The 26,747-nt window shown below is 42.2% G+C and overlaps 1 protein-coding gene across 6 annotated transcripts in view; it reads left to right on the top strand.

Moving 5' to 3' along the window:
- LOC140343672 (golgin subfamily A member 1-like) overlaps positions 1-26,747 on the top strand; it is a 322,269-nt gene that overhangs the window by 241,137 nt on the left and 54,385 nt on the right. For all 6 annotated transcript variants that reach the window (XM_072430480.1, XM_072430483.1, XM_072430478.1 and 3 more), the window contains 2 exons: positions 15,034-15,154; positions 25,642-25,758. In XM_072430480.1, the coding sequence (XP_072286581.1) occupies positions 15,034-15,154; positions 25,642-25,758 (238 nt within the window). The remainder of the gene's footprint in view (positions 1-15,033; positions 15,155-25,641; positions 25,759-26,747) is intronic.

The raw sequence follows: 26,747 nt of genomic DNA, 5'->3' as shown, positions 1-26,747 counted from the left end.
GTTTTTTTAACTTTTATCACAGTAATAGTATGACTGATGGGAGATTGCAAAAATGCATTCAGAAGTGTTTAGGCAGAAAAATGAGACTGTTAACACAATGTGCTTTTAAACACACCAGTAAATTTTCAAAAATTGCAGAAACAGAATGTTGATCTTACTTGTCTCCAAATGGTTGTAAACTAGTTAAAGCGCTAACTGCCACACAAAGGTATTTCAAGCCAGTCTTGTCTAATTTTGTCTAATCTAGAAAGCTGTTTCAAAACAAATTTTATGGTATCATTTTGTGTGGAGTATTCTGCACAACATCGAGGGTGAGATATGAACCTAGAATCCCTGTGATGCAAGGCAAGAGCAATAACATGAAAAGCTTTATCAAGTGAAAAATCATTGTAAAGATCAGTTGGATAAGTGTTGCCTATAAGAGAGACTGATAAATATATGGGTGTGAGGTAGACTCCTATATGAAAATAAATGGTACCAGAACATAGTGTTTTTATATATATATATATATATATATATCAATACCACAATTGTAACAGTTATCAATTCAAGTATCAATTCATCACAACCTATATACAAATATAGGGACTCCAACTCTGGATCATCAATTTTTCAACAAGAAAAAATAGACATAGAGTTTGAAGAAACTGTTCTGACACTAAATTTGTTAGTGACAGAATAAGTGAAGCTAATTTTGAGAATATGATAAAAAAATACTAAAACCGAGCTAGAGAAGATTTTAGAGTCCTTAATGACCTAATAGATCTATGGGATAAATCTAATGACACAAGGGAAGATATTTAATTATCATCTTCCCATGAAAGTTCTATTCTATGTTTCCTACTAAAAATAAAAAAATTAATTCCAAATATTTCCACCTCTCCACACAAAAAAATGTAGAGATGCAGGGTTCTCCCCAGGTCTTTTTAGCTGGGTGCACCACCCGGCACTTTTCAGCACCCACCCGGCTGTTTTTGGGTGGTTACCAAAGAGTTTGGTCACAATACAGGGGCTGCCACCCACCTACAATTTCTTCCCACCCAGCTCAAAAATATTTCTGGGTTGAGCACTGAGATGTTTCTCAAGTGTGAAATGACTGAAATAGAAAAACTATCATTGAAAAATTACAAAAAAATTAATCTTAGTGACAATTAACAACAGGATCTGGATGCCCTTCAGAATTATCTATCTATATTCATTAAACCATCTGACAAGAAAGGCATTTATATGTGCCAGAAAATCTTATCTAATAACACATGATATAAACCTAATAATTCCTGGCACTGGAGGTTGGCCTTTTAAATAAAAGTACAGCAGATTCTCTATATCCACCCCATCTGATATTAGCAACTTTTTATGCCCTCCCCAAGATTCATAAGGATATAAAAAATCCCCCAGGACATCCATTTATTTCTGGGATCCAGGACTATAGTTCCAATGCAAGTAAACTAGTAAGTGATTACCCACATGTCCTTAGTTTGGCTTCCCCCAACACACTATAGGAGGTATTCCAATGGGTCAATATTTAAGGATAAGGAGGGTTTGCTAAAATTTAAAGAATTTCCAAGATGAGGCAAAGAAACTTACGGATAGGCTAAATCCTGCCTAAAAAAAAGCATCGAGCATATAAAAACCGGTGTATCACTTCTAAGGTTCCATACAATTTCCCCCAGAAATTTAAACTTAATCCAAAACACTACATGGACTGTAATACAAGGATCCTTTATCTCTTGATGTGTATATGCAGTGTCTTTTATGTAGGCAAAACTTTCTGCTCTTTCAAAAATGAAGCTGTGAACACATTTACGACAAAAACACAAGTTCACTCTCACAATTTCTAAGTGCCCAATAGTCCTGCTTTAGGGGGCGTGTTTTTTGGCTTTGGAATAAGTAAAAGTTAATCCTCTCAGAAAAAATATTTGATAAATCTTTGTTACAAAAGGAATGTAAGGGGGCGTGGTCTGGTGATCTCCGGAGATGGCCGCATGTTAGCCTGGCTCTGATGGCACCGGCGGCTATACTTCGCATACAGGGCACAAATTACAGCATGGGCAAATCCAAGCAGGGCAGGGGGTGAAGCTCCCCCATACCCCTGCTCAGCGTTCTTCCTCCTCCCAGCCCTCGATTAGGACTTTTGCGAGGGACAATCCAGCAGCTCCCAGGGATCCTAAGATGGCACCGGCTCCTGCTGCTGGGATCCTAAGATGGACACGCGGTGCCAGGATTCTGCTGCAGCCGCCCGCTCTCCTGTCTCCTCTGGTCCCTGCTCTCATACACAGGCTTCCAGGAGCAGAGGAGGTGATCCACCGGAGGCTGCATTTCAACCAGGGGTGAGTTTTTCTCCCTCTGTAGAGGGTTCCCCTCCACCGGAGGCACATCAGACAGGAGGGATATCCTGCCCTCCTGAAGGCCCTTATGCCTCCTTGGACGATACGGTCCCAGCTGTATTTCGCCTTGCGGCTGTGTCTTCTCCTTGGGGTGAAGTGACAGGAGATTCTCCTGGCCCTCAGGTCTCAGGACCCCCTGAGTTACGCAGGGAGGCCTTTCCACCTTTGGGCCCTCAGTCCAGTGCACCTGGCCCCCCCTCAGGAAGGCCCACTACAGCACTCCATTAGACTGCGGGCCCCTCATGTCTTAGTGCTCTAGGCCCAGGGTAAAGTACTCCTACTGTCAGCCCTTCATGGCAGCAACATCTTCAAATGTTACCCACCAAAGCGGATTTTCAGCAGCTTATTGCAGAGGTACAGTCTACCCTACGTTCCCGAAATAGGGGCCCTATGTGCAGATTTCCAATCCCTAGCTGGAAGAGTGGGAGATCTTGATGACAATTTAAATCAGGCCAAGGGTGATAAAGAGGCCTTAACCCACAAATCGAAGGACCACCACTTGAAAATCAGAGATCTCTACCCCCAGCTGGAAGATATGGATAATAAGACTCGAAGAAACAACATTAGGGTCCGTGGTTTACCGGAGGCCACCCGCGACTCAGATTTGAAGCTGGTGCTGCAAGCTTTTTTCAACCGCCTTTTGGGCGCCCTTCTTCACATGTTATCAACATTTCTTTGGCATTTCAGGCTTCGAGGCAACCGGCCTTAAGGCCACGGGATGTTTTTTGCCATCTCACGGATACAGCCCTCAAGGATGAGATTATGGTGGCTGCGAGAAATATGCGTAATCTGGAGTTTGATGGAGCTCCCCTACAGCTATTCCAGGATTTATCCTGGCACACCCTGCAACAACGGCGCCTCCTGCAGCCACTTCTTATCATTCTACGGGATCATACCGTGTTTCCCCCATTTTAAGACATCCCCATTAAATAAGCCACCCCCGATTTTTTGAAAAAATAATTAAAATTAGACACTCACCCGTGAATAAGACATCCCCCGATATTTGATCCTGTGTGTGTCTCCTTGATGCTGGCTGCAGCACGTGTCTGCTCCTGGCTGCAGTGAAGAGTGAAACTGAAAGTAACAAGCCGGCATTCTGCACCAGGAAGCAAGCTGCTGATCCCTGCCCTAACAGAGATCCCTGCCTCTGAAGGGGACTAACAGAGATCCATACACTTAATTACCGGTAAGTGAACAGAAGGGGACAATCAATGGCATAGAGAGATCAGAAGGGGACAATCAGACTTTCAACAATAAATGTGTACTGTAGTCTTCTTCATGGAAAAATAAGACATCCCCTGAAAATAAGACCTAGGGGATATTTTGGCATTTCAAAAAATATAAGACAGTGCCTTATAATCGGGGATACAGGGTAGAATCCCCTATAGATGGGGCTTTCCATTCAGCTTAACAGCACGCAGGGATGGCTACCCAGAAGATCTTTTTTCCTTCTGCCGGGACCTTGGGATTACTGTGCCCAAGCTTCCAGGATGGGAGCTTGATCACCCCTTACCCTCTTCTTCACCGGAATGGCAGGAGGTCAGACCTAGGAAGCACAGACGAAGGGTCCAACATTCTTCTCCGCCCCCCGCCCCCTCGGACGGTGGGCGACACTGAAAGGGGCTTTGTCTGCCATAGGATTCTCTGTTTTTGACATTCTCATGCTGTCCCTATAGGCTCATGCAATGTTTTGTCATTTTGTTTTCCACTGATTTAACATGCTGGAAATTATTATTGCGTTTTTTTGCCCGTACGGTTTATATTGTTTCATCTTGGTTTCCTATTCTGTGTATTGGACCTTACAAATGAGTGAAAGTCATCTACAGATAACTAGGAGCTTTCAAAAATTGATGCTAACTCACATCCTGCACCTACTTTAAATAGCAAGGTACCTGCCGGGTTGCCTGTATTGTCCCTGCCTGGACGCTTATGTTTACCCCTAAATTTGGTGGTTCTCCCTGAAGGGTGAGACTCCATGCCCTTGTACTAGCTATCTCAGGATTTACTGCTACCTCACACCCTCCATTGTTTGTAAGGCAGTGTACCTACTACAGTGTCATACTCAGGATGTGCTATCCCCAGGTTCTATTAGACAGTGCTGAGACCAGGTTGCATTTTCTGCCTATGATGCATATAATGTTATTTATCTGATATGTTACCTTTTTGCCCTGTGACTTCTTGGGGGGGTCCTGTGCCTGGCCCGGTTTTTTGGGCTAGGGCGCGGTACACTCCCTCGAAGCTCGCATCTTGCTGGACTGCCGTTGCCGGTCAATTTGGTTTCTATTGTAATTCTGTATGTCTGTTCAATGCTCTGGGGACTGTTGGGCCCCTGACCCCCTTGGTAGTGTTGGTAAGCCCGCCAGGGACTCCTGATGACCGGTGGGCGATGGACACTCTCTAGTCGCTTTTTTGCGACTGTTTCTGGTTGTTTTAATGTATGTGTGTTTAATTTTTGGTTTTTCTGTCTTTTCTTTTTTGCCCCAGTTTTCTCTTCCCTCCCTCCCCCGTGTGGGCATTCTGCACTGTTTTATGAAGCCTCTCCGGTTGCAAGTGGCTAGCCTCCCTACCAGTCTGTCCACGGCTATTATGGTTCTCTAATGATTGTTCTTTAATGGCGACTAAAGTTTTTTCTGTAAATGTTAAAGGGCTGAACTCCAACACTAAGAGGAAGTTGGCGCTCAGGGAACTTAAACGCCATATGGCAGAGGTTGTTTTTCTACAGGAGACACATTAAGATCACTCGGGCACTTTTAACTTTATTTCCAAATATTACCTGCAGGTCTACATGGAAAACTCTCCTTCCAGAAAGAAAGCAGGGGTTGCCATTTGATCAAAGATTCCTTTAAATTTACGCCAACACTTCCATTATTGATCCTGATGGTCGGTTTATAGTTTTACATGGTATGCTGCAAGGAATCTCTTTGCCTTTGTGTAATATTTATGCTCCTGGCTTTACTGGACGAGTTTGCCCATACTTATCTTATCCTGGGGGGTGATTTTAATATAATTTTTTCTCCAACTCAGGACAGGCTGTCTGCCTTTGCATCCCCTCCACCATCCTCTGTCCTGCAGCAATCTAAGGCCTTTAGACAGCTTATTCAGCGCCACCAATTGTATGATAGCTGGCGTATTCAACACCCAACGAGCAGATAGTTCACATTTTACTCCCTGCCCCACCACACCCACACCCGTATTGATCACATCTTTATCAACCTTCCGCTTTTGCGGAATAGTGTGTCGACTGACATTTTGCCTATTACCTGGTCAGACCACGCCCCAGTTACACTGGTCATTTTTCTTGCTCCTTCTCAGACTAGAGTCTGTCATTGGAGACTGAATGACTTCCTCTTTCAAGGGGTTCCTCTTACAAGATTTCGCTTTATGCGGACGATGTGCTTCTTACACTGACACATCCCACTATTACTCAACCAAATCTGTGGTCTGAACTACACTTGTTCGGTGAAGTCTCCGGGTACAAGGTGAGTTCCTCTAAAATGTAGGTTTTACCTTTACACATACCAAGTCTACAACTCCCGGTGTTACAAGACAGGTACTCCTTTATGTGGCGGGAACATTCCATTGGTTATTTAGGTACTCAGATAACAGCTACATACGGCCAGCTGTATTTGTGTAACTTTCCCCCCTTGTTCCTGGAGCTACATAACTACTTGAACAAATGGAAATTACACCCGTTGTCACTTTTGGGACGTATAGCCTCAGTAAAAATGATGCTTCTACCCAAACTTCTATATTTATTTGAAACCCTGCCAGTGTGGGTTCCTGTCCAGGCCTTGAAAAAACTACAGGCGGGTTTCTTGAACTTTATTTGGGCCAATAAGAGACATTGAATCTCTAAGTCTGTAGTTTGTACACCGCGGGAGCTGGGAGGCCTAGCAGCTCCAGACCTTCTTAAATACTACGTGGCGGCCCATTTACGCTGTTTGCCTTTCTGGACCCCATTACATTCTGCCACTATTTGTAGGGAATTGGAGGAATCCGGGATCTTTCCGATCCATCCTAATGTTATGCTTTGGAGCTCCTCCCTTCTACTGGCAGATAAAGATTTGCTCTCACCAATGCTGTTTACTAGGAATCTGTGGCGGACCTATAAAATTAAATATAGTTTATCCTCCACAGCATCGCTTCTGACACCTATTATTCACAACCCCCTATTGCCTGACAGTCTTACCAGAGTGATGTGGCAACCCTGGAGGGAGAAGGGATTGTTCCACATTCGGGATATTTTACAACCTGTGGAGCAGAGGTTGTTTTCCTTTGTGGAACTCCAAGCCAAATTTGACCTTCCACAAACAGCCTTTTTTGGGTATCTGCAGATCAGGCATTACGCCCTCTCCCTCACACAGGCACCTAGGTTTGCAGAAACTACTTCTTTTGAGAGGATATGCATCCTTGGCCCATATATACTAAAGGTCAGGTTTCCTCAATTTACCGCCTCCTTCATACTAGTGTACGAGGGACCTCTGGAAAACTTGCCTATATGAACACCTGGGAATCTATTCCAGGTCGCTCCTTAGATAGTGAGGAGTGGTCAGACATCTGAAAGCAGCACATAAAAGCTCCATCTTTACACTCTATAAGGAAAATTTATACAAAATAATATTTTGATGGTATCATACACCTGATGTCTTACACAGGTTGTTCCCCGATGTGGATCCTACCTGTTGGCTATGTGGGACACAGCGGGGAACTTTGGAACATGTGTTCTGGTACTGTCCCATTATTCGGAGTTATTGGGACCGGGTTCATAAGCTGCTTCAGGATGTAACTCAACAAAAATGTCCTTGGACCCCCTTACCCATCTACTGGGGCTACCCTTAACGGGTCTTCCCATACCTACTGGCAAACTGGTTGCACATGCCTTAGTGGCAGCTCGCACCCTGATACCGTCCAGATGGAAGTCCACTTTACCTCCCTCCTTGGAGGACCTATATACCCGCATACAGGATGTTCGCCTCATGGAATATCTTACTGCCCTTATACAAAACAAAGTGGATAGATTTGAAAAGATCTGGGATCCATGGGACACCTTCTATGCTCAACTGCAAGTTTAGGGTTTAGTTGTGCTCCATTTGCTCCGGTATACCTTCTCAATATTGCCCACATGCCCCCCTTCTACCCCCCCACCCTTATTGTTCCTAACGGATATTATTTTGACTGCTTTTATGCTCATGTTTATTTTTTTTTCATTGTATGTTTCTTTTTTGTTTCTCTTTTCTTTTCCCTTCTTTGGTGTGATTTGTTTAAGCATTACTGGATGGGATTCTACTTTGGACTTTGGCCTTAACACTACTCGACAATACCATTCCTATCTTGGATGAGGACATTTTTTTTTTGATTGTTGAGTATCTTACTTCACCTGATGTTTACTGATGTTATTTACATTGTTCCTATTCCTGAATTGCTGTACTTCTTGTTTGTATTTACAAAAAACTCAATAAAAACACAATTTCAAAAAAAAGAAAAGGAATGTAATTAGATCTTTAATCCTAAAGCAAATAGATATCCGGGCATGAATGAACAACTTAGATTTAAAACCTTTCTGGACTAATATCTACATATCTTCAGATTCTAAACACATAAAAAAGATTGATACTGATAGTTTGCCTGGTGGAATGAGTGGACAAATTACTGGGAGGGGCTTTGCATGACCCAGCTGTCTTGGTCCATGTTGGAACCAATGACAGGATAAATGGAAGATGGAGGATCCTTAAAAATCAGTTTAAAGAACTAGGTTTCAAGTTGAAGGGGAGGACCTCCAAAGGTATATTGCATGAAATATTGCCTGTGCTGTGAGCAACACAGGAAAGGCAGCAGGAGCTTAGACAGCTAAATGCATCACTGTTACCACAAGTCCTTGTATAAAAGAGGGTTTGGGATGTTAAAGCACTGGGCTGACTTTTCATTGGGGTACAACCTGTATGCCAGAGATGGTTTGCACCTAAATGGAAGGGAGGATCTACTGTTCTAAGGGAAAGATTTATGGGAATGGAAGAGGGACATTTAAACATGTTGATGGAACATGTCATGAGGTTGAGACATTATGGGTGGAGTTGCATATGGGGATGCATAGTTCACAAATAATTATTGGAGTCTGCTATAGGGCCGCAGTGCTAAAGAAGAATTAGAGAATCAACTGTTTGCAAAAATAGAAAGGGCTACAAAGGCTGGGGCAGTGGTAGTGATGGGTGATTTTAACTACCCTGACAATGACTAAAGTAATGGCACTACAGGTACAGCAAAAGGGCAGAAAATTATAAATTTAATATAAGATAATTTCATGGCACAGTTTATAGAAGCCCCAACTGGAAATTATATTGTGCCTGACCTACTTTTTTCTAACAATGCAGAGCTTTTAACAATTGTGCATACTAAAAAAAATTTGGATTGCAGTGTTGAACTAGTAGATCCCTTTCCCTCCTGTTTAAATATCAAATACTCCCCCCCCACCACCAATTGTATATCAAAGAAGAGGAAAAAAAGGAAAAAAGCAGGGGTTTCTTTGCAGTAATCTAAATGTGTATTGTTGTCAGGTAAAAGTTTAAGGTAAATGATACAAAGCACGTAAGGTTTTATACAGCAAGATGCTTCCACAATTTGGATCTCCCCCATTACACTTTGGGGTATTTTTGACCCTTATGCTCAGTTCCTAAAATATTTCAGAGAGAACACGGCTTAAACCCAAGGTTTCTCCGTCTGGCTTTTTTTAGAGGATATATATGTGCCATTGTGCAGAGCTGTTATCAAAAATACACAGACATATTTGCATTTATGGATATCCTATTGTATAGGAAATTGTACATAAAGTATAAGATAGGTTTAATGATTGTTTGAAAAGTCAGTTGGTCAGTAAATATGCTGATTTATTTAGTTATATAGTGATATGATAACTTAAGTATTGGTAAAATTATGTATTTTGTTCTATGTGCTATGTTTCTATGTAAATTTCAAAATGTAGATGGTAGCATAGAAAATATTATAATTGTATTAGGTATGCTGAATATATATTGTACATTATGGTAGTTAAAAAAAAAATGAAATATAAGCATTCAAAAAAGTGGAATGGGATATAATATTATGTGTGTTGTTTCATATTAAAAAGTAAAAGACTTACTGATACCCTCCGGTGGCGGTTAGATAGGGAAGCAATGTTGATTTATTATTATTGTTATCAAACAGGATTTATATAGCGCCAACATATTACGCAGCGCTGTAAATTAAATGGGGACTGCAAATGACAGACTAATACAGACAGTGATATAGGAGGAGAGGACCCTGCCCTGAAGAGCTTACAATCTAGTAGGTGGGGGAATTTCACACACAATAGGATGGGAGATATGTAGTGGTGGTTTCAATTGACAGAACAAGACGGGGTAGTTAGAGGGTAGGGAGGGGTTCAGTGAGGGTTTCTTTAGGATAGGGAGAATTATGGCATGTTTAAAAGCTGAGGGGTATTTACCAGTAGAAAGGGAGAGGTTAAATAGTTCGGTTAGGGCAGGGGCTAGGGTGGAGGAATGGGCAAAGAGTAATCAGAGGGAATTGGGTCAAGTGGACAGGTAGTAGACGGAGATGATGAGAGAAGAGTTAAGACTTCGTCCACAGTAACAGGGCTGAGGGAGGCCAGTGATGATTTACAGGTGGAAGGGGTGGGTATGGTTGGAGTGGCCTGGAGAGCAGAGACATCATGTCTGATTTTGTCTATTTTATCTCGAAAGTGGGTGGCAATGTCTTGGGCAGAGAAGGTTGTTGTGGGGGGAGCAGGTGTGGGGTTTAGGAGGGAGTCAATTGTAGAGAAGAGGTTGCGTGGGTTGGAAGCTTGAGAGGAAATGACTGCGGAGAAATAATTTTGCTTGGTGATAGTGAGCTCTCTGTTAAAGCTTTATAGCTTGGCTTTTTAGTCCATGAAGTCAGCGCTGAGGCCAGATTTCCTCCACTTGCGCTCAGCTGCACGAACAGTCTTTTGTAGCTGTTTGGTGTGGTTGTTGAGCCAGGGTCGGGGGTTGGTAGGGTGGGGATAGCGGAAGGTGGCAGGAGCAACATTATCCAAAGCCAGGGAAAGAGAGTTGTTTAACATGGTGGCAGCTTCATCTGGGGAGGTGATTTTGAAGAGGGAGGGGGTTAGAGGCGCAAGGCAGTTCGAGAAAAGGTTGTGGTCAAGGTTACGGATATCTCTCTGCCATTGACTAAGTCTGGGATGTGGCAAGGGAGGGCAAGGGTTCGATAGGTTGAAGGTGATAAGGTTATGATCAGAGAGGGGAAATGGTGAGTTGTCAAGGAGTGTGAGGTTGCAGAGTTGAGAAAAAAACAGGTCTAAAGTGTGTCTGGCTATGTGTGTGGGGCCATTGATGTGCTGTGTGAGTCCAAATGAGGAGGTAATGGAAAGCAGTTTGGCTGAGGAGGGAAGGTTGGGCTCATCCACTGCAACATTAAAGTCACCAAGGATGAGGGTGGGCAGGTCATGGGAAAGAATGTGTGGGAGCCAGGATGCAAAGTTATCCAAAAATTGTGATTCTGGGCCAGGGGGGCGGTAGACAACAGCAATAATGAGGGGTAAGGGGCTAAAGAGTCAGACGGAGTGGACTTCAAATGAGGTGAAAATGAGAGAGGGTGGGGTAGAGAGGACTCTGTGTGTACAGTTAGGTGAGAGAAGGAGACCCACACCACCCCCTACTTTGTTGCCAGGTCTGGGGGTATGTGTAAAGTGCAGGCCTCCACAGGAGAGAGCAGCAGCATAGGCAGAGAAAAGAAGGCCAAGTTTCAGTGGGAGCCAGAAAGTTCAGAGACTTAGAAAGGAGAAGGTTGTGTATGGAGGTTAATTTATTTCCAACAGATCTGGCATTCCATAGACTGCCAGAGAGAGGGGGTAAGGACTTACAGGTAGGGTGAATTGGGATGAGGTTAAGAGAAGGGAGTGTCCTGCTGAGATTGTATTGAAAGGGGAGGCTGTGTAGGGGACCGGGGTTGGGTGGGATGTCACCAGTATGAGTATCAGTAGAGTAGAAACGTGCAGGAGCACAGAAAGAGAAATAAGGAGAGAGAAGGAGCAGAGAGACAATGAGTTATCAGACTGGGGAGTACAGGGAGTAGTGCCAACAAAGAAAGCAGGATGAATAATACATTTTTACAGATAATTGGGAACTATATGCGTACAATACACAATATGGCAAACTGAAGTCCAAGAGATAATATGGGTTCAAGTGAGGCTTGTAAACTTGCTGAGTTCCAGGAGTGAGGGATGATGATTCAGTCAAAGAGATGGTTTGATGAAATACCAGTTTAGAATGGTAGCAGCAGCAGCAGAGGATGTGTTGGAGTCCACATGGATAAATCAGTCCAAAAGCAGAAGATAGAAGTTGCAGAGTATATTTATATGTCCAAATCTATTCCAATTCCTGTGTCAATTCCCTGGATTAATTCCCATTGCACTTATAATTTGGGTCCCAACGTGACCTTGCCTGTTTAAATGGAAGTGCTTGGGGCTCTGATTATGGATGGACTGATCAGAGTAACAAGGAATTTGGGATATCAGTTGAACCTGGGGAGGGGTTGGCAGGGCAATAAATATCAATGTGCAATCAGCTGTAACTAAAGCTACATACACACTTCCAATTATTATCGTTGGTAAACGAACGACGAACGATCCTGCACGATATCTGCGAACGATCGTATAGCACCGATCCTGTACATACAGATAACGACACGATCGTTCGCAGATATTGTACACACGATAGATGCGATCGTTTGAACGATACAGGAAGTGACGTGCACCACAGGAAGTGAGCGAACGTTCGTTCACCGCGCATGCTCAGACCATGGACGATCAATGAACGACCGTACACACGATAGATGGTCAACGATCGTCGTCCAATCCGATCCGCCGGTCCGGTCGTTCATTTCCAACGACTATCCTCGTTCGTCGGCGTCGTTGTTTATTTTTTTTATGAACGATTTTTGCCCAATCGATCGTTTGTCGTTCGTTCGTCGTTCATTTCCAACGATAAAAATTGGAAGTGTGTACGCAGCTTAAGGCATAGTGAACAGATAAATCTATGAGGAGATTAAAGTTGGTGCAATAAATTCATCTACAATGGGAGACGTACCATATACAATATCAGATGAGGGTTGCAGGGGAAAACAATTCCATACACAGTGCTGAGATTTGGCAAAGTGGGAGACGTACCATATACAATATCAGATGAGGGTTGCAGGGGAAAACAATTCCATACACAGTGCTGAGATTTGGCAGAGTGGGAGACGTACCATATTTAATCAGATGAGGGTTGCAGGGGAAAACAATTGCATACACAGGGCTGAGATTTGGCAGAGTGGGAGACGTACCATATATAATCAGATGAGGGTTGCAGGGGAAAACAATTGCATACACAGGGCTGAGATTTGGCAGAGTGGGAGACGTACCTGTAGAATTAGAGATAAATGAACATTAGTTGCAGGCAGATGAAGATGGTGAATTCATTCATCAGTGATGTTAGTAGAAAATGATGATGATGGAATTCCCTGGATTAATTCCCATTTAACTTATAATTTGGGCACTTGAGATTTGGGCACGTGACCAGGGTCCCAACGTGACCTTGCCTGTTGTTTAAATGGAAGTGCTTTGGGCTCTGATTATGGATGATTTGATTAATTCCACTTAAGGTTCTGAAACAAATATTGTATCAATGTTAGAAAAAAGGGGTTGGTCATGGGATAGCAAAGTAACTTATTTTAATACAATAATCCATTGGGGTTAATAAACAAGGATGTTTAAAGTCAGATAAAATAAAATAGGAATCTCTCAGTAATAATGTATAGAATATAGATACAGTTATATGCAAAAAGCTTATCTTAGTGATAGGATGAAAACCAAACTGCAGAGAGTGCAGCCAGATGTGATACATAGTATACATAAATAAGGTTTTTTAGGTCATAATTGCCTAAAATGGAATATAGTAGGGAGCTTACCTTGGTGACAGGATAAGAACAAAACTGCAGAGCATACAGCCAAGTATGATTGTGACACTCAGTGGGTGTTGCAGAATTGTTTCATATTACTGTATCTTTATCAAGCATCTGGATTAGAGAGTCAAATCGACTTTTGTAGGGAGTACTGTTAAAAGAGACTCAATATCTTCCAACCGTGTATTATTCCCAGGAGGATTAGAAGAAGGGAGGTCATCTGAAAGAGGGACCAGCACCATGTTGCAGGAGTAGAGGAGCCGGTCGGATGAGAAAAGGACCCAATCTTTACCGTCCGGGGTCCACCAGATGCCGTAATGGGTGCCTGAGGGCCATGCTTCCCCATGAGGGATAAATCACTTAGAAGGAATGTATGATGGACTTGCTTCTGTAGGTGATGAGGAATGTGCTGGAGTTGCAGCCAGTTACAACCCCAAATAATCTGATCCTGACTGCTTGGCCGATGAAGATTCACAACCAGAGACGTTTACACAAGCAGAGCTGAATGATTTCATTTGTGATCTAAATCTCTCCAAAGACAAAGCAGAACTTCTTGCCTCAAAGCTTAAACAGAAAAAAGGGTGTATCTGTAACTCATTACAGAAAACAAAATCACTAGAAAACATAACTTGAAAACTTTCTTCACTAGTGATGGCTCACTGTGCTACGGTCATGATATAAATGCACTCTTTAAACATTTGTCACAAGAGCATGTTCCATCGGAATGGTGTATCTTCATTGATTCCTCTAAAAGAAGCTTGAAAGCAGTCTTACTGCATATTGGTAATTCCAAACCAAGTTTATCGATTGCCCATTTTGTTCACCTAAAGGAGTCCTATGACAACATGAAGTTACTACTTGAAGCAATCCAGTATAAAACACACCAGTGGAACATTTGCGGGGATCTAAAGGTAATTGTCTTGCTGATGGGAATGCAAGGAAGATTTACAAAAAATTGCCTGTGGGACAGCCGATCTACAGGAGACTATTATGTCAAGTGGCTACAAAATACATGCACGTTCAATGTTAACTATAATAGTACTCATAACTCAGGAACTGTACGTGTTTGGGAAAAACTGAAAACAGACCTGAATTCTGCTCTAAACTGATTCAGAAAAGTTAGCTGTGGTTTCTGATGAATATCAAAACTATTTTTTTTTGTTGACCTGTGTTATCTACTGCCTAGTAACATGATCTTCGCTAGTTGCTGAAGGTGGGTGTATAGATCACCTTCAATTTATCTGCCATGGAGCTTATTAGAAAAGGAAAACTATGGTAAGTATTACATTTTCTATTATTTCACCGTTTCCTATGCGATGCCAAAAAACCTGCCTTTTTAACTCACAGCACTGTACTGTTTATTTTTACGAAGTAAAGTTTTAGTATGCAACAGCTGCAAAGTTTACTAAGTGCAGAGAAAATGTATTGTATGTATGTACATGTATAAATTGTATAAATGTACATGACAGCATCTCTTTTGACAATAGCGTACACTTTTCCTATGCTAAATAGCTTTTATTAATGTTCACATTTTAGTGATGCTAGAATTCTTTTAAGCTGGGCTGACATACTATCCTTTATGTTTTCAAAAATATGTAGGTGAGGGGGTATTCTTTCTATTTACTGGTAACCATGTACCTCTAAACTATGTGTTTTTTCTGTGCTTGTTTAGGTAAATTCCTGTTCTGTGTCTCCAGACTGCCAGTTTATCCTCACATGTTCAGATGACACTAGAATACATTTATGGGAAGCCAAGAGTGGCTCGCTACTGAAAAAAGTAACAGGACATACAGGTAATAGCCCCTCATTCAATACACCTGGGTAAACAAACTTAAAATTTATAGTTGCTGGTACAACCTCTTGAAGACTCCAACAGTGAGATCTGTTTAAGATCTGGACCTATATCATGGCCATTACATAATGTATTCACTGTAACCCCTTTTGGTTTTCTCATAAATGTGACTTTATCATAAATTTAATATATTTTTTTCCTGTTTATGCTTTTAGTGGGTGGTGGAAAAAGTTTTATTACCTGTATTTTTACCTGTGATATAATGCTTGTTAGGGATGATCATATTTGCAAAGTGTACATAGTTTAAGGAAAAAATTCCATTGCGTTCAAACACTAGGGAAATATTTAAACATACTAGAAAACCTGAACAACAATAAATGCGCAATTGGTTGAGAGAAAAGCAAAAAAAACAATGCTGCATGTCACTTTTAAACATTAATACCAAGTTATATTTTGTGCATAAAGGAATATATCTAGCTTTTTTCATAAACAATCCATAAAACATGTTAACACAACTACCACAAAACCTACTGTGAAAAATTTCTTCTGTACATAGGAAATACATTTCTCCTTGTCCTTTTCCATAATATTAAAGGTAATTATTTTATGCAATTTCTCAATATAGACCATTTAAAAATTTATAAAGGGTGATCCAATCCTCTTAAACACTTTTTCTAAAGAAAGAGTAGATCCAGTTCAGCTTATCCTTCTCCATGGCTTAGCTATGAAGCATAGGTAATCCATGCATCCTCAGTTGCCCTTTGCTCTTCTCTGCTCTCTCCAGTTCCAAAATATCATTTTTTTGAACTAGTGCCCAAAACCGGAATGAATATTCCAGATGAGATCTAAATAAGGCTTTGAACAGGGGCATACTTATGTCTTGATCTCTGCAAACTTTTCCTCTGGTAATACATGAAAGTGTTCTGTTTGCTTTAGAAATTGGGGTTTGGCAATGCATGCTATTAGATCTATGATCTACCAAAAATCTCGGATGCTTCTCTATTTTTTACTCCTCTAAATGTATTTCCCCAGATTGTATGATGCATGCATGTTAGCCCCCGACTGCAGTCCCCAGTCAAACAGGGCATCCATATTAGCTTGTAAATTATAGGCATCTTGTATATACTTTGTTCCATCAAATAGTTTAGTCTTATCTGCAAACACAGAAATGGTACTTTTATCCTCAAACTCTATATAATTTATAAAGATGTTAAAAGTAAAATACTAGCCCTATCAGAGTATTATTTTCATTTGGGGCTTTTATAAACAAACATGAAATATGTATTGTGTATAAATTGCCTCCTGTTTGCTGCACCAGCGTTCATTGTCAGGGTAGATAAAATTGCCCAACACTATCACTGTCCTGACTGTGAAATTTAGAGTATAGCCAACATTGCAAAGTTAATTTTGCTATCAAAAGCATATTTTAGCACATGGTATTGTCACTAAAATTACTGCAGGGGGAAACGGTTTCAAGGGAAATCTATTTAAAGATGCATATAGTTTTTCCATAAATCCAAATTAAAATAAAGTTGGGAAACCCCATTATAAAGATGCCTTCTAGGATAATTGCAATTACTAACACCCTAAATATAGCATTTTATTTAGAATAAAGTTATACTTAGAGTATCCATAAAATAGCATAGAAGAAATACCTCTCCACACATACACATGCTTACATAGCATACATGAAGGTAGATAAACATATAAATTACCACCATGACATGGGAAATTCAGGTATGGACCAAATAGAAGGATTAGCTTTTTGCATTCCGTGCTTGAAGGAAAAAAGTCCACCAAATGTGTAGCCATACACATACCAGGGTCAGTAATATATCACCAGCATAAAGGTGAGCTCAAAACGAAAATCTTGGATATCTAAAATACATTTATACCAGAGAGAAGTTTATAATTCTATTCTTTCCATATGTCTTTTGAAGACAATACAAAAGCTGTGTGTGAGAAGAAACACTTGATAGCCCTCATGTTCAGACAACCAGTGGTCCAATCCTTTCTCTCATAATCTAACATAAGGGAACCTGGGAATGAAGAGGAATGAAGAAGACTGAAGAATGTTATAATAAAGAGAAATTAAATGAGTCAGTCACTTTATCATGAACATAGTGACTTACAAGTGGTCAGATCCTTAGGAAAGTCCACCTTGTGACACAAATAGTAGACAAATCTCAGAATTGAAGCTAGTATAGCCAATATCGTGAGGAGGGGACAAATTGAAAAAAGAACAGACAAATGCCCCTAAGACTGGTGGAGGAAATAGGCATAGGTGTTTCTCTCTTCCTATTTAATGTACAGCGCTGCATAATATGTTGGCGCTATATAAACCCTGTTTATTAATAATAATAATATTATTATTATTATTAATAATAATAATAATAATAATAATAGGAAGGAGACTCTCATCTTGGTGGCATCATTGATGAAGGAAATAGTCCTAATAGTATTACCATAACCTTTCTAGGTGACAAAGCCAGCTTGTTCAGCATTGGCAAAGAAAGGCATGTATCCGTTTAGTTTGTTAAAAAAATCTTTTGTAAATTTTTAGATCTACATTTCAGGAAATTGTCAACAACTAGCACAAAAGGCAGAGTCATTCCCTGCTTAGGTATTAAGTTTCAGTGGGCTTTTGGGACTACTTGGTAAATGGCACTTAGGAAGAGACTGCAATAAAAGTGGCTTCTAATAACTGAAACAGAGCATATGTAAACTGTTTGTAACATGAGACTGCATAACCATTAGTACAACCAAGTAGTTGTCTAAAAAAATCAATCATTGAGAAAAAAAAGAATAATTGAGCTGTTAAGCTGCAGCAAGCTTAGCCACATTTTGGATGTACAAAGAAAAGTATATAGATAAAAGGTCAGACCACAGCTGAGGACCAGTCAAGACTCTTGAGATCCAATCTATTATCTGATGGGAAGAAAGAAAATATACATTTTTACTAAAACATGAACAGGAGAATAGAACTGAAGTGCTTTCCATTGCTTTCCGTACCTCCTGTTGGTACAAGAACATAAGACCCCTTACAGTTGGGAATTCCTCTTCAAGCTTTTTTTTTTTTCAGTGCATAATCCCATGTAGCATTAATCCACACTTTCGGAACTTCAGGACGGCTATCGGGCTCTAGATTTTCAGCTGCTGGAGATGCCCAGTACCTCCACACAAGCTCCAACCACATCGCAGAAACCCCCGCAGGTCCCCTATTCACTTAAGACGAGACAATGACTTATGTAGATTCTCTACTGTAGTACGTTACGGGTATGGGCTAACTTACATTCTCTTCTGTGAAGTTCTTCAATCTATTAGTGGGGAAGATTAACACAGTAATAGTTCACATGTTTTATGCCTTATGCCTAGTTGTTATATATGCACTTCTGGTTCACTATGATGGTAAGAACTTTTCTATGATTATTTCAGGACCCCTGGAATATTGTGGCTCTATATCAATTTACTCCAAGCCTGTTGGGAGGGGTCAGTCAGTGAGTTACATACACGTAGCCAGAGCCAGGGTACCTTCCCTGACTGCGTGCACAGTATCACACTTGTACTGAGACAGTCAAACAGACCCAGTGTTCACTGCAGTATACAGTTTGTATACTGAGCTGCATATTAAAAAGAAAACACTTACTGTAAAAAATCAACTTTGTCAAAAACTTTGTATAGCATAATAGCTCTAAAGTATTTTACAAGGTGTATTTTGTGCCTCACAAAAATTTGTACTATGTCTAGACAAAGAGGAAGGAGCAGCCATCATAGGCAGGAAGAGGAAGAGGAGGAGGAGGTTCCAGAGCGCCCTCAAAGGGGGAGAGGGAGGAAGAGGGTAAAAGCTGCCCACACTCTGCAGTCTTCACATACCAGTGAGGCAAGTCATAGTCGTCCATCATCAGAAGCTCTCACCACAGCTGTGCCTCAACAACCGCGGACAGCCACCACGAGCACCAGCTCCAGAGCACCTTTCAGGCCAGTCCGATGTGTGCCCATTGGGGCTTTTTTAGTGTCCATAGTAATGACAACACTATGGTCATCTGCAAACTGTGTACATAACACTTGAAACGAGCCAAAAACCCAAACAAACTTGGAACAAGTTGCAGAAGCTCCATGCAAATCGGCTGCTGTTTGTCGCATTACTAGCAGTCCAGACCAGGTCCAGACCATCATTGCCATCCCCCAAACCTTCTACCCCATCGTCCAAGTTTTCTGTTGGTTAGCATCCAACCTTCCATCCCCAAAATGCAGGAGCGCAAGAGGAAATATGGCCCAAATGACCCTAAAAAAATGCTAATCAATGCAGCAATTGCACAGCTGATTGCATTAGAGCTCCTCCCTTACCAGCTGGTGGGTTCCCTTATGCATTCCTCTGTGCGAACCCACAGCATGATATGCCCAAGCGACAGTATTTTGTAGAAAAATGTGTTCCTGCTTTGCAGGAACACGTGTAGAGCAATGTGTCTGAGGCCCTGCAGTTTCTGGCAAGGTGCACCTGACAACTGACAGCTGGTGGAGCAAGCATGGAGTGGGAACATATATTTCCTATACAGCTCACTGGATAACTTTGGTGGCAGCAGGGAAAGATGCAGCTGCCGCAAGGCATGCATACCTACCTCCGCCCAGAGCACATCGCCATGCAATCTCCTCCTCTACCTCCTCCTTTGACTCTTGTGCATCAACCTCTTCCTCCAGGGACACTTTGTCGTGGAGACTCAGCACCTCCCATTCGCCGGCATCTGTTTACTGCAACAACCTGCAGTTTGCTATTTTGGTGCACAATCCTGAGGTTGCGAAGACTGAGTTCCCTCAGCCACAGGGGCGCAAGCATACTAAGTGCCCTGCAAAAGCAGGAGGACATATGGCTAGTTCCCAACAGACTCCAGCCAGACAAAGATTGGTGGATTTACAGCAAAATCTCAATCTGCAGGTGGACCGGTTAATTTGTAATGTGGCCACTCGATGGAATTCCACCTTTTACACGCTGCAGCTGCTGGCTGAACAACAGAAAGCAGTGGTGGATTATGTGGCAGAGTCTGTTTGTTTCAGACGTATACCTACATTACCTTACTTCAGCCCTGCGGAGTGGCTGCAAATTGAGGACTTGTGCACTGTATTGTCACCTTTTGAAGAGGCAACCAGGATGATCAGCAGAGATCAGGCCTGTGTCAGTGATACCATCCCCATCATATGCCTGCTGGAACAGATGATGGTGGATCTCGGACACGACACAGAGCGGATGCTGCATCAAGAGATGACATTTCAAACATCATCTCGGACATGCGTGCCTACTAGGCATAGTGCATCACAAATCCAGGAAGAGGAGGAGGTGGAAGAGGATGAGGAGAACATTGCAGGCGTGGGAGGAAGGGGAAGAGGGGGATTTTGAGGGTACATGGCATCCATCCACCAAAACACAAGGCGGCATGTTCTGTGGATGGCAAGACCAGGCGGAGGAGGAGGAGGACAACCCTTTGCTGCTGTTTGACCCACAGGAGTGTGGGTCCAGAATTACCTCAGCTGTGGGAACTTTGAGCCACATGACAGCCTTCATGCAGGAGTGCATAGCCAAAGATCCCCACATACAACACATAAAAACAAAGACTGACTATTGGATTGCTACATTACTTGATCCACGTTACAAGCCTGAGATACAAAAACTCATCACCACCAAGAAGTGCTTGTAAGGGAATTCTGCTCAGCCTTTCCGTCTGCCAGCAGCAGCAGCAGGGATCCTTATAGCAGTTTCACCAGCCATGGGAGCCAAACAACTACCTTAAGCAGCATGGGTGGCAGCAGCAGTAGAGGTTGTCTAAGCCAAACTATGCAGGCTTTTTTTCAGCAGAAGCAAGCTGCCAGTCATGCAGCAATTGCCAATGACATTCAGCAGGGCTACTCAATCATTGTGCAGGAATACTCTACATGGGACATCCGCAACCTGCAAAGCCAGGACCCACTGGGCTACTGGGTATCCAAGCTTGAGCAGTGGCCGGAGCTGGCAGAACATGCCATTCAGATCCTTGCCTGCTCAGCCACAAGTGTGTTATCTGAAAGAGTGTTCAGTGCAGCTGAGGGCGTAGTGAGTGACAAGCGAATTAGCCTCTCTGAAGAAAATGTCGACCGAATCACTTTTTTTAAAATGAATAAGGCTTGGATCGGCAATGACTTCAACACCCCCTCTGCAGAGTGAACTGATTAGTCAGCAACTGCTGCACGGCCTGCTGACACCTTGATGGGAAGAGCCCTTTCAAAGCATTCTGCATCTCCTTCTACTCCTCCCCTCGTGGCCCTCTACTCTGTCTTTGAGTCCAATAACTTGCAATGGAGCTGTGTAACTGGCTAATTTTTTTATGGAGCACCTCCCTCAGGGCCTTCTGCTTTTATCTACTTTGAAGCCTATATCACTTGTAACAGAGCTGTGATTCATAATAAAATATTAGTATTTTTTGTAGGGAAATAAAGAAAAATTTCTGTCCTTTTGGATAGATAGCAAGTGTTATCAGAATGAAATAACTGTATTTTTTTAGAGAAATACAGAACTTTTTCTGGGTTTTGTCATACATTGGAAAAGGTATCGGAATTAAAGATCTGTATTTTTTTGAGAGAAGTACTGAATTTTTTCTGCCTTTTTGATAGCAAGTGGGAGCAGAATGAAATTTCTGCATTTTCCATAGATAAATACAAAAATGTTTTTGGCTTTTGTGATAGATTGTAAAAGGTATCATAATTTATTTTCTGTATTTTTTGGGGAGAAATACAGAAATTTTTCTGGCATTTTTGATACACAGCAAGTGGCAACAGAATGAAATATCTGTATTTTTTTAGAGAAATACAGACATTTTTATGGCTTTTGTGATAGATTGGAAGAGGTATTATCATTAAATATCTGTTTTTTTTTAGAGAAATACAGAAAATTTTCTGGCCTTTTGGATATATAGCAAGTAGTATCATAATGAAATATCTGTATTTTTTTAGAGAAATACAGTATTTTTTTGGGCTGTTGTGATAGATTGGAAGAGGTATTAGTATTTAAAGATCTGTATACCCATAAAAATGTCTGTATTTCTCTCTGAAAAATACAGATATTTCATTCTGATAGCACTTGGTATCTATTGAAAAACCCAGAACATTTTCGGTATTTCCCTCAAAAAATACAGATATTTAATTCTGATAGCACTTGGTATTTTTCCAACAGGCCATAAAAATTTCTGTATTTCTCTAAAAAGTACAGATATATAATTCTGATAGTACTTGGTATCTATCCTAAAACCCATAAAATGTCTGTATTTCTCTAACAAAAAAATACAGATATTTTTGCCTGCCCAGTACCCAACTGTAGGTGCCAGTTACTAATGCCATCCACACTTCGTCTCAGAGTCCACCGCCTCCTCCTCCTGCTGTTACTGTTGCCTGCCCAGTACCCGGCTCTAGATTCCAGTTACCAATACCCTCCACACTTCGCCTCTGAGCCCACCGCTTCCTCCTCGTGCTGTTACTGATGCTGCCTGCCGAGTACCCAAATCTAGATGCCAGTTACTATTGTCGTCCACACTCCATCTCAGGGCTCACCGCCTTCTACTCATGCTGTTACTGCTGCTGCCTGCCCAGTACCCTACTCTAGATTCCAGTTACTAATGTTGTCAACACTATGTCTCAGGGCCTAACGCCTCCTCTTCATGCTGTTACTGCTGCTGCCTGCCCAGTACCCAGCTCTAGATACCAGTTACTAATGTCGTCCACACTCTGTCTCAGGGCCTAACGTCTGCTCCCAATGCTGTTCCTGCTGCGTGCCCAGTACCAACTCTAGATGCCAGTTACTAATGCCGTCCACACTTCGTCTCAGGGCCTAACTCCTCCTACTCATGCTGTTACTGCTGCTTCCTGCCCAGTACCCAAATCTAGATGCCAGTTACTAATGTCGTCCCCACTCTGTCTCAGAGCCCACCGCCTCCTCCTCCTGCTGGTACTGCTGCTGCTTGCCCAGTAACCAGCTCTAGATTCCAGTTACCAATGCCTTCCACACTTCATCTCAGAGCCCACTGCCTCCTCCTCCTGCTGTTACTGATGGTGCCTGCCCAGTACCCAACTCTAGATGCCAGTTACTAATGTCGTCAACACTCCGTCTCAGGGCCTAACTCCTCCTACTCATGCTGTTACTGCTGCTGCCTGCCCAGTACCCAACTCTAGATGCCAGTTACTAATGTCGTCCACACTCCGTCACAGGGCCTACAGCCTCTTCTTTATGCTGTTACTGCTGCAGCCTGCCCAGTACCCAACTCTAGATGCCAGTTACTAATGCCATCCACACTCCGTCCCAGGACCTAACGCATCCTACTCATGCTGTTACTGCTGCTGCCTGCCCAGTGCTCAACTCTATATGCCAGTTACTAATGTCGTCCACACTCCGTCTCAGGGCCTACCGCCTCCTCCTCATGCTGTTATTGCTGCTGCCTGCACAGTACCCAGCTGTAGATTCAAGTTACCAATGCTGTCCATGCCGCATTTTACAAAGTTACAGCTAGCAGATAGGAAAAGGCATTCCCCATACACAGCAATGTCTCCGGTAGCTACAGCTTCTACACTGTCCATGTAGGTGATGGCCTCAACTACTAATACCGCCTCCTCCTTATGCTGTTACTGCTGCTGCCTGCCCAATACCCAGCTCTAGATGCCACTTACCAATGCGGTCCAAGCTCCGTCTCAGGGCCCACCGCCTCCTCCACCTACTGCTGCTGCAGCCGCCTGCGAGTACTCCATTCACAAAAATTGTATTACAGACTTCTAGGTGGCATTGACGATGAAATACACCCAGCTCGAGATTCTAGTTACCGATGCGGTCCCCACTCCTGTCAGGCCTATATAGGTCTAAGTGACTGTTCAAAAAATAAGTGTTATGTAGTGTCAGTATTTTGTATATTTTAAAATAAAAATTTGTTCTTTTTACATTTTACAAAAATTGTAACTGGGAAAATGAGTGGTAGCAAGGTGGAAAGTTTGGTTCAGTGCACAGTCTGCCATATGTATGCACAAATGGAGCAACAGCTCCTAGGTGAATACTGCTGTGACAAATGTGAGCAAGTCGCTTTTCTGGTATCTCACATTGGAGAGCTGGAGAAGCGCATTGCAACACTGAAATTACTGGATCACATTGAGAGGGGTTTCCTGCTCATGGAGCAGGGAGTTATTGGCTTAGATGTGGAGGGTGGAGAGGATAATAGGAATGAGCATGTAGGGAGTTGGGTTAATGTAACTAGAGGGAGTGGCAGGAGCACCCAGAAAAGGAAGGCCAGCCCTGGGTTTGAGCACCCCAACATGTTTGCAAAGTTATGTGAAGATGTGCAGGTGGCAGACCCAGTGGTGGCAACTCTAGATGTTACTGCTACCCCTAACAGCCGGGAGAGCAGCACATCTAGTAGTGGTGGGAGGGAAACGCAGGAAGGAAAAGAAAATTGGTAGTCATAGGGGATTCTATAATCAGGAGAACTGATAGAATAGTTTGTTGCCCGGATCCCTTTAATGGTTTGCTGTCTCCCTGGTGCCGGGGTTCGGCATGTGGTGGACCGAGTGGACAAACTACTGGGTGGGGCTGGACAGGACCCAGCAGTCTTGGACCATGTTGGAACCAATGACAATATAAATGGAAGCTAGAGGATCCTTAAAAATCAGTTTAGGGAACTATGTTTCAAGCTGAAGAAAAGGACCTCCAAGGCTATATTCTCTGGAATATTGCCTGTGCCATGCGCAACAAAGGAAAGGCAGAGGGAGCTTAGGCAGCTAAATGCATGGCTTAAGTCCTGGTGTAGAAGGGAAGGGTTTGGGTTCATAGAGCACTGGGCTGACTTTTCATTGGGGTAAAACCTGTATGCCAGAGATGGTTTGAACCTAACAACAGAGCAGAACAGGGAACACAACAGAAAGCAGACAGTCCAGGGCAAATAATTAGGTGATCCACAGTTGATGCAGTACAGAAAAGTTTGGCAGAAACAAGTCCAGGAAAATAGAGCCAAGGGTCATGCACAGGTAGTTAGAATGCCAAACAAAGTATGCGATCAATGCGGTCAATCCAGGCAGCAAACAATCACAGAAACAGAACAATCAGAAAGAGTATATTCAACAGATAAACACACTAGCATAAGGTCAGCCAAGCTAACACTACAGCAGAAACTGGTTACTGTGAGCATAGAAGCTATAAAGTCCTAGCAGCCAATGGCAGGGCATGACTGAAACCAGGAACTCCTCCTTAGCTACACTACATACTCTAAAATCCTCTTCAGCTGCTCACAGTCTCAGTGTATGTGCTGGGGTTGCTGAGAAAGGTACATTTCAGGTGGAGGCTGCTTAAGGTGAAGCAGGATATGCTGTGAGCTGCTGAATAGAGAGCAGACAGCGAATTCTGTGATCTCCCAACATTCTTTTATAAAAAATTTGTCAGTCCAAAAAAGTAAAAAATTTAAATCAGTCTAATTGGACATGTTCCTTCTGCAGGGCCTGTCAAATCTTGCTGCTTTTCTCCAAATGGTACCATTTTTGCCAGCTCATCACTTGATTGTACAGTGCGGATATGGAAAGTGGATAATGGAGAATGTCTACATGTGCTAACAGGTATGTTCCAGAAGGGCAAACTTGCTAAAGAAGTTATTACTTACTACTATGGTGACAGGGAATACACAAAGAAAAATGATGGAGTTCAAGTCGAAAAGGGAAATAGCATGTTCACAGCCTTAAACCAACTACCCTTGATCAAAATCAGACCAAAGATAGGGAAGTTTTTTCTCGATCTCGAAAGTAATATTATAAGTGATGGACTCCAGAAAAACCAAAGTTGTCAAACATATTTATTCTCTTTTTATGAGGAAGTAGGGTAACGGACATTGGAGTGCCAGTTGATAAAATATACTTAGACTTTGCAACAGCATTTGACACTGTACCCCACAGATGATTAATGTGCAAGTTAGGGTCTAAATGTTTGGAACATTCAATCTGTAAATGGATAGAGAACTGACTTAAAGATAGCATCCATAGAGTAGTAATTAATGATTTCTACTCTTATGGGCTAAAGTTATTAGTGGTATACCCCAGGGATTAATGTTGGAACCATTACTCCTTAACATCTTTATAAATGAAATAGAGTTTGGGAATTAAGTATCATTTCTGTGTTTGCATATGACACCAAACTATGTATTGGAATAAAGTCCATACAGGATGTCTATGATCTACAAGCAAACCTGGATGTACTATTAAATTGGGTAGCAAAGTGGAAAATCACATTTAATTTTGATAAATGTAAAGGCATGCACTTGGGGGCAAACATGCATGCTTTAAACTGTCTATGGGGGATACATTTGGGGAGTCACAATGAATATAATAACATGCCATGACAAGCTGCAAAAGATAGCAAAGTACTATTCAAAGAAATATAGACTGCAGACATAGAGACATAATCCTGCCACTGTACAAAATTACCTCATCGGAAATATACGGTTCAGTTGTGGGCACTAGCTCACAAAAAGGGTATTGTGGAATTGGAGGAAGTGTAGAGAAGTGTACCTAAACTAATAAGAAATTAAGTTCTGTGAAAATGTGTAATAGGC

The sequence above is a fragment of the Pyxicephalus adspersus genome, chromosome Z (genome assembly GCF_032062135.1).
Source record: "Pyxicephalus adspersus chromosome Z, UCB_Pads_2.0, whole genome shotgun sequence".
Lineage (NCBI taxonomy): Eukaryota > Metazoa > Chordata > Amphibia > Anura > Pyxicephalidae > Pyxicephalus > Pyxicephalus adspersus.
The sequence above is the reverse complement of the archived record's forward strand: the minus strand, read 5'-3'. Positions and strand labels throughout refer to the sequence as shown.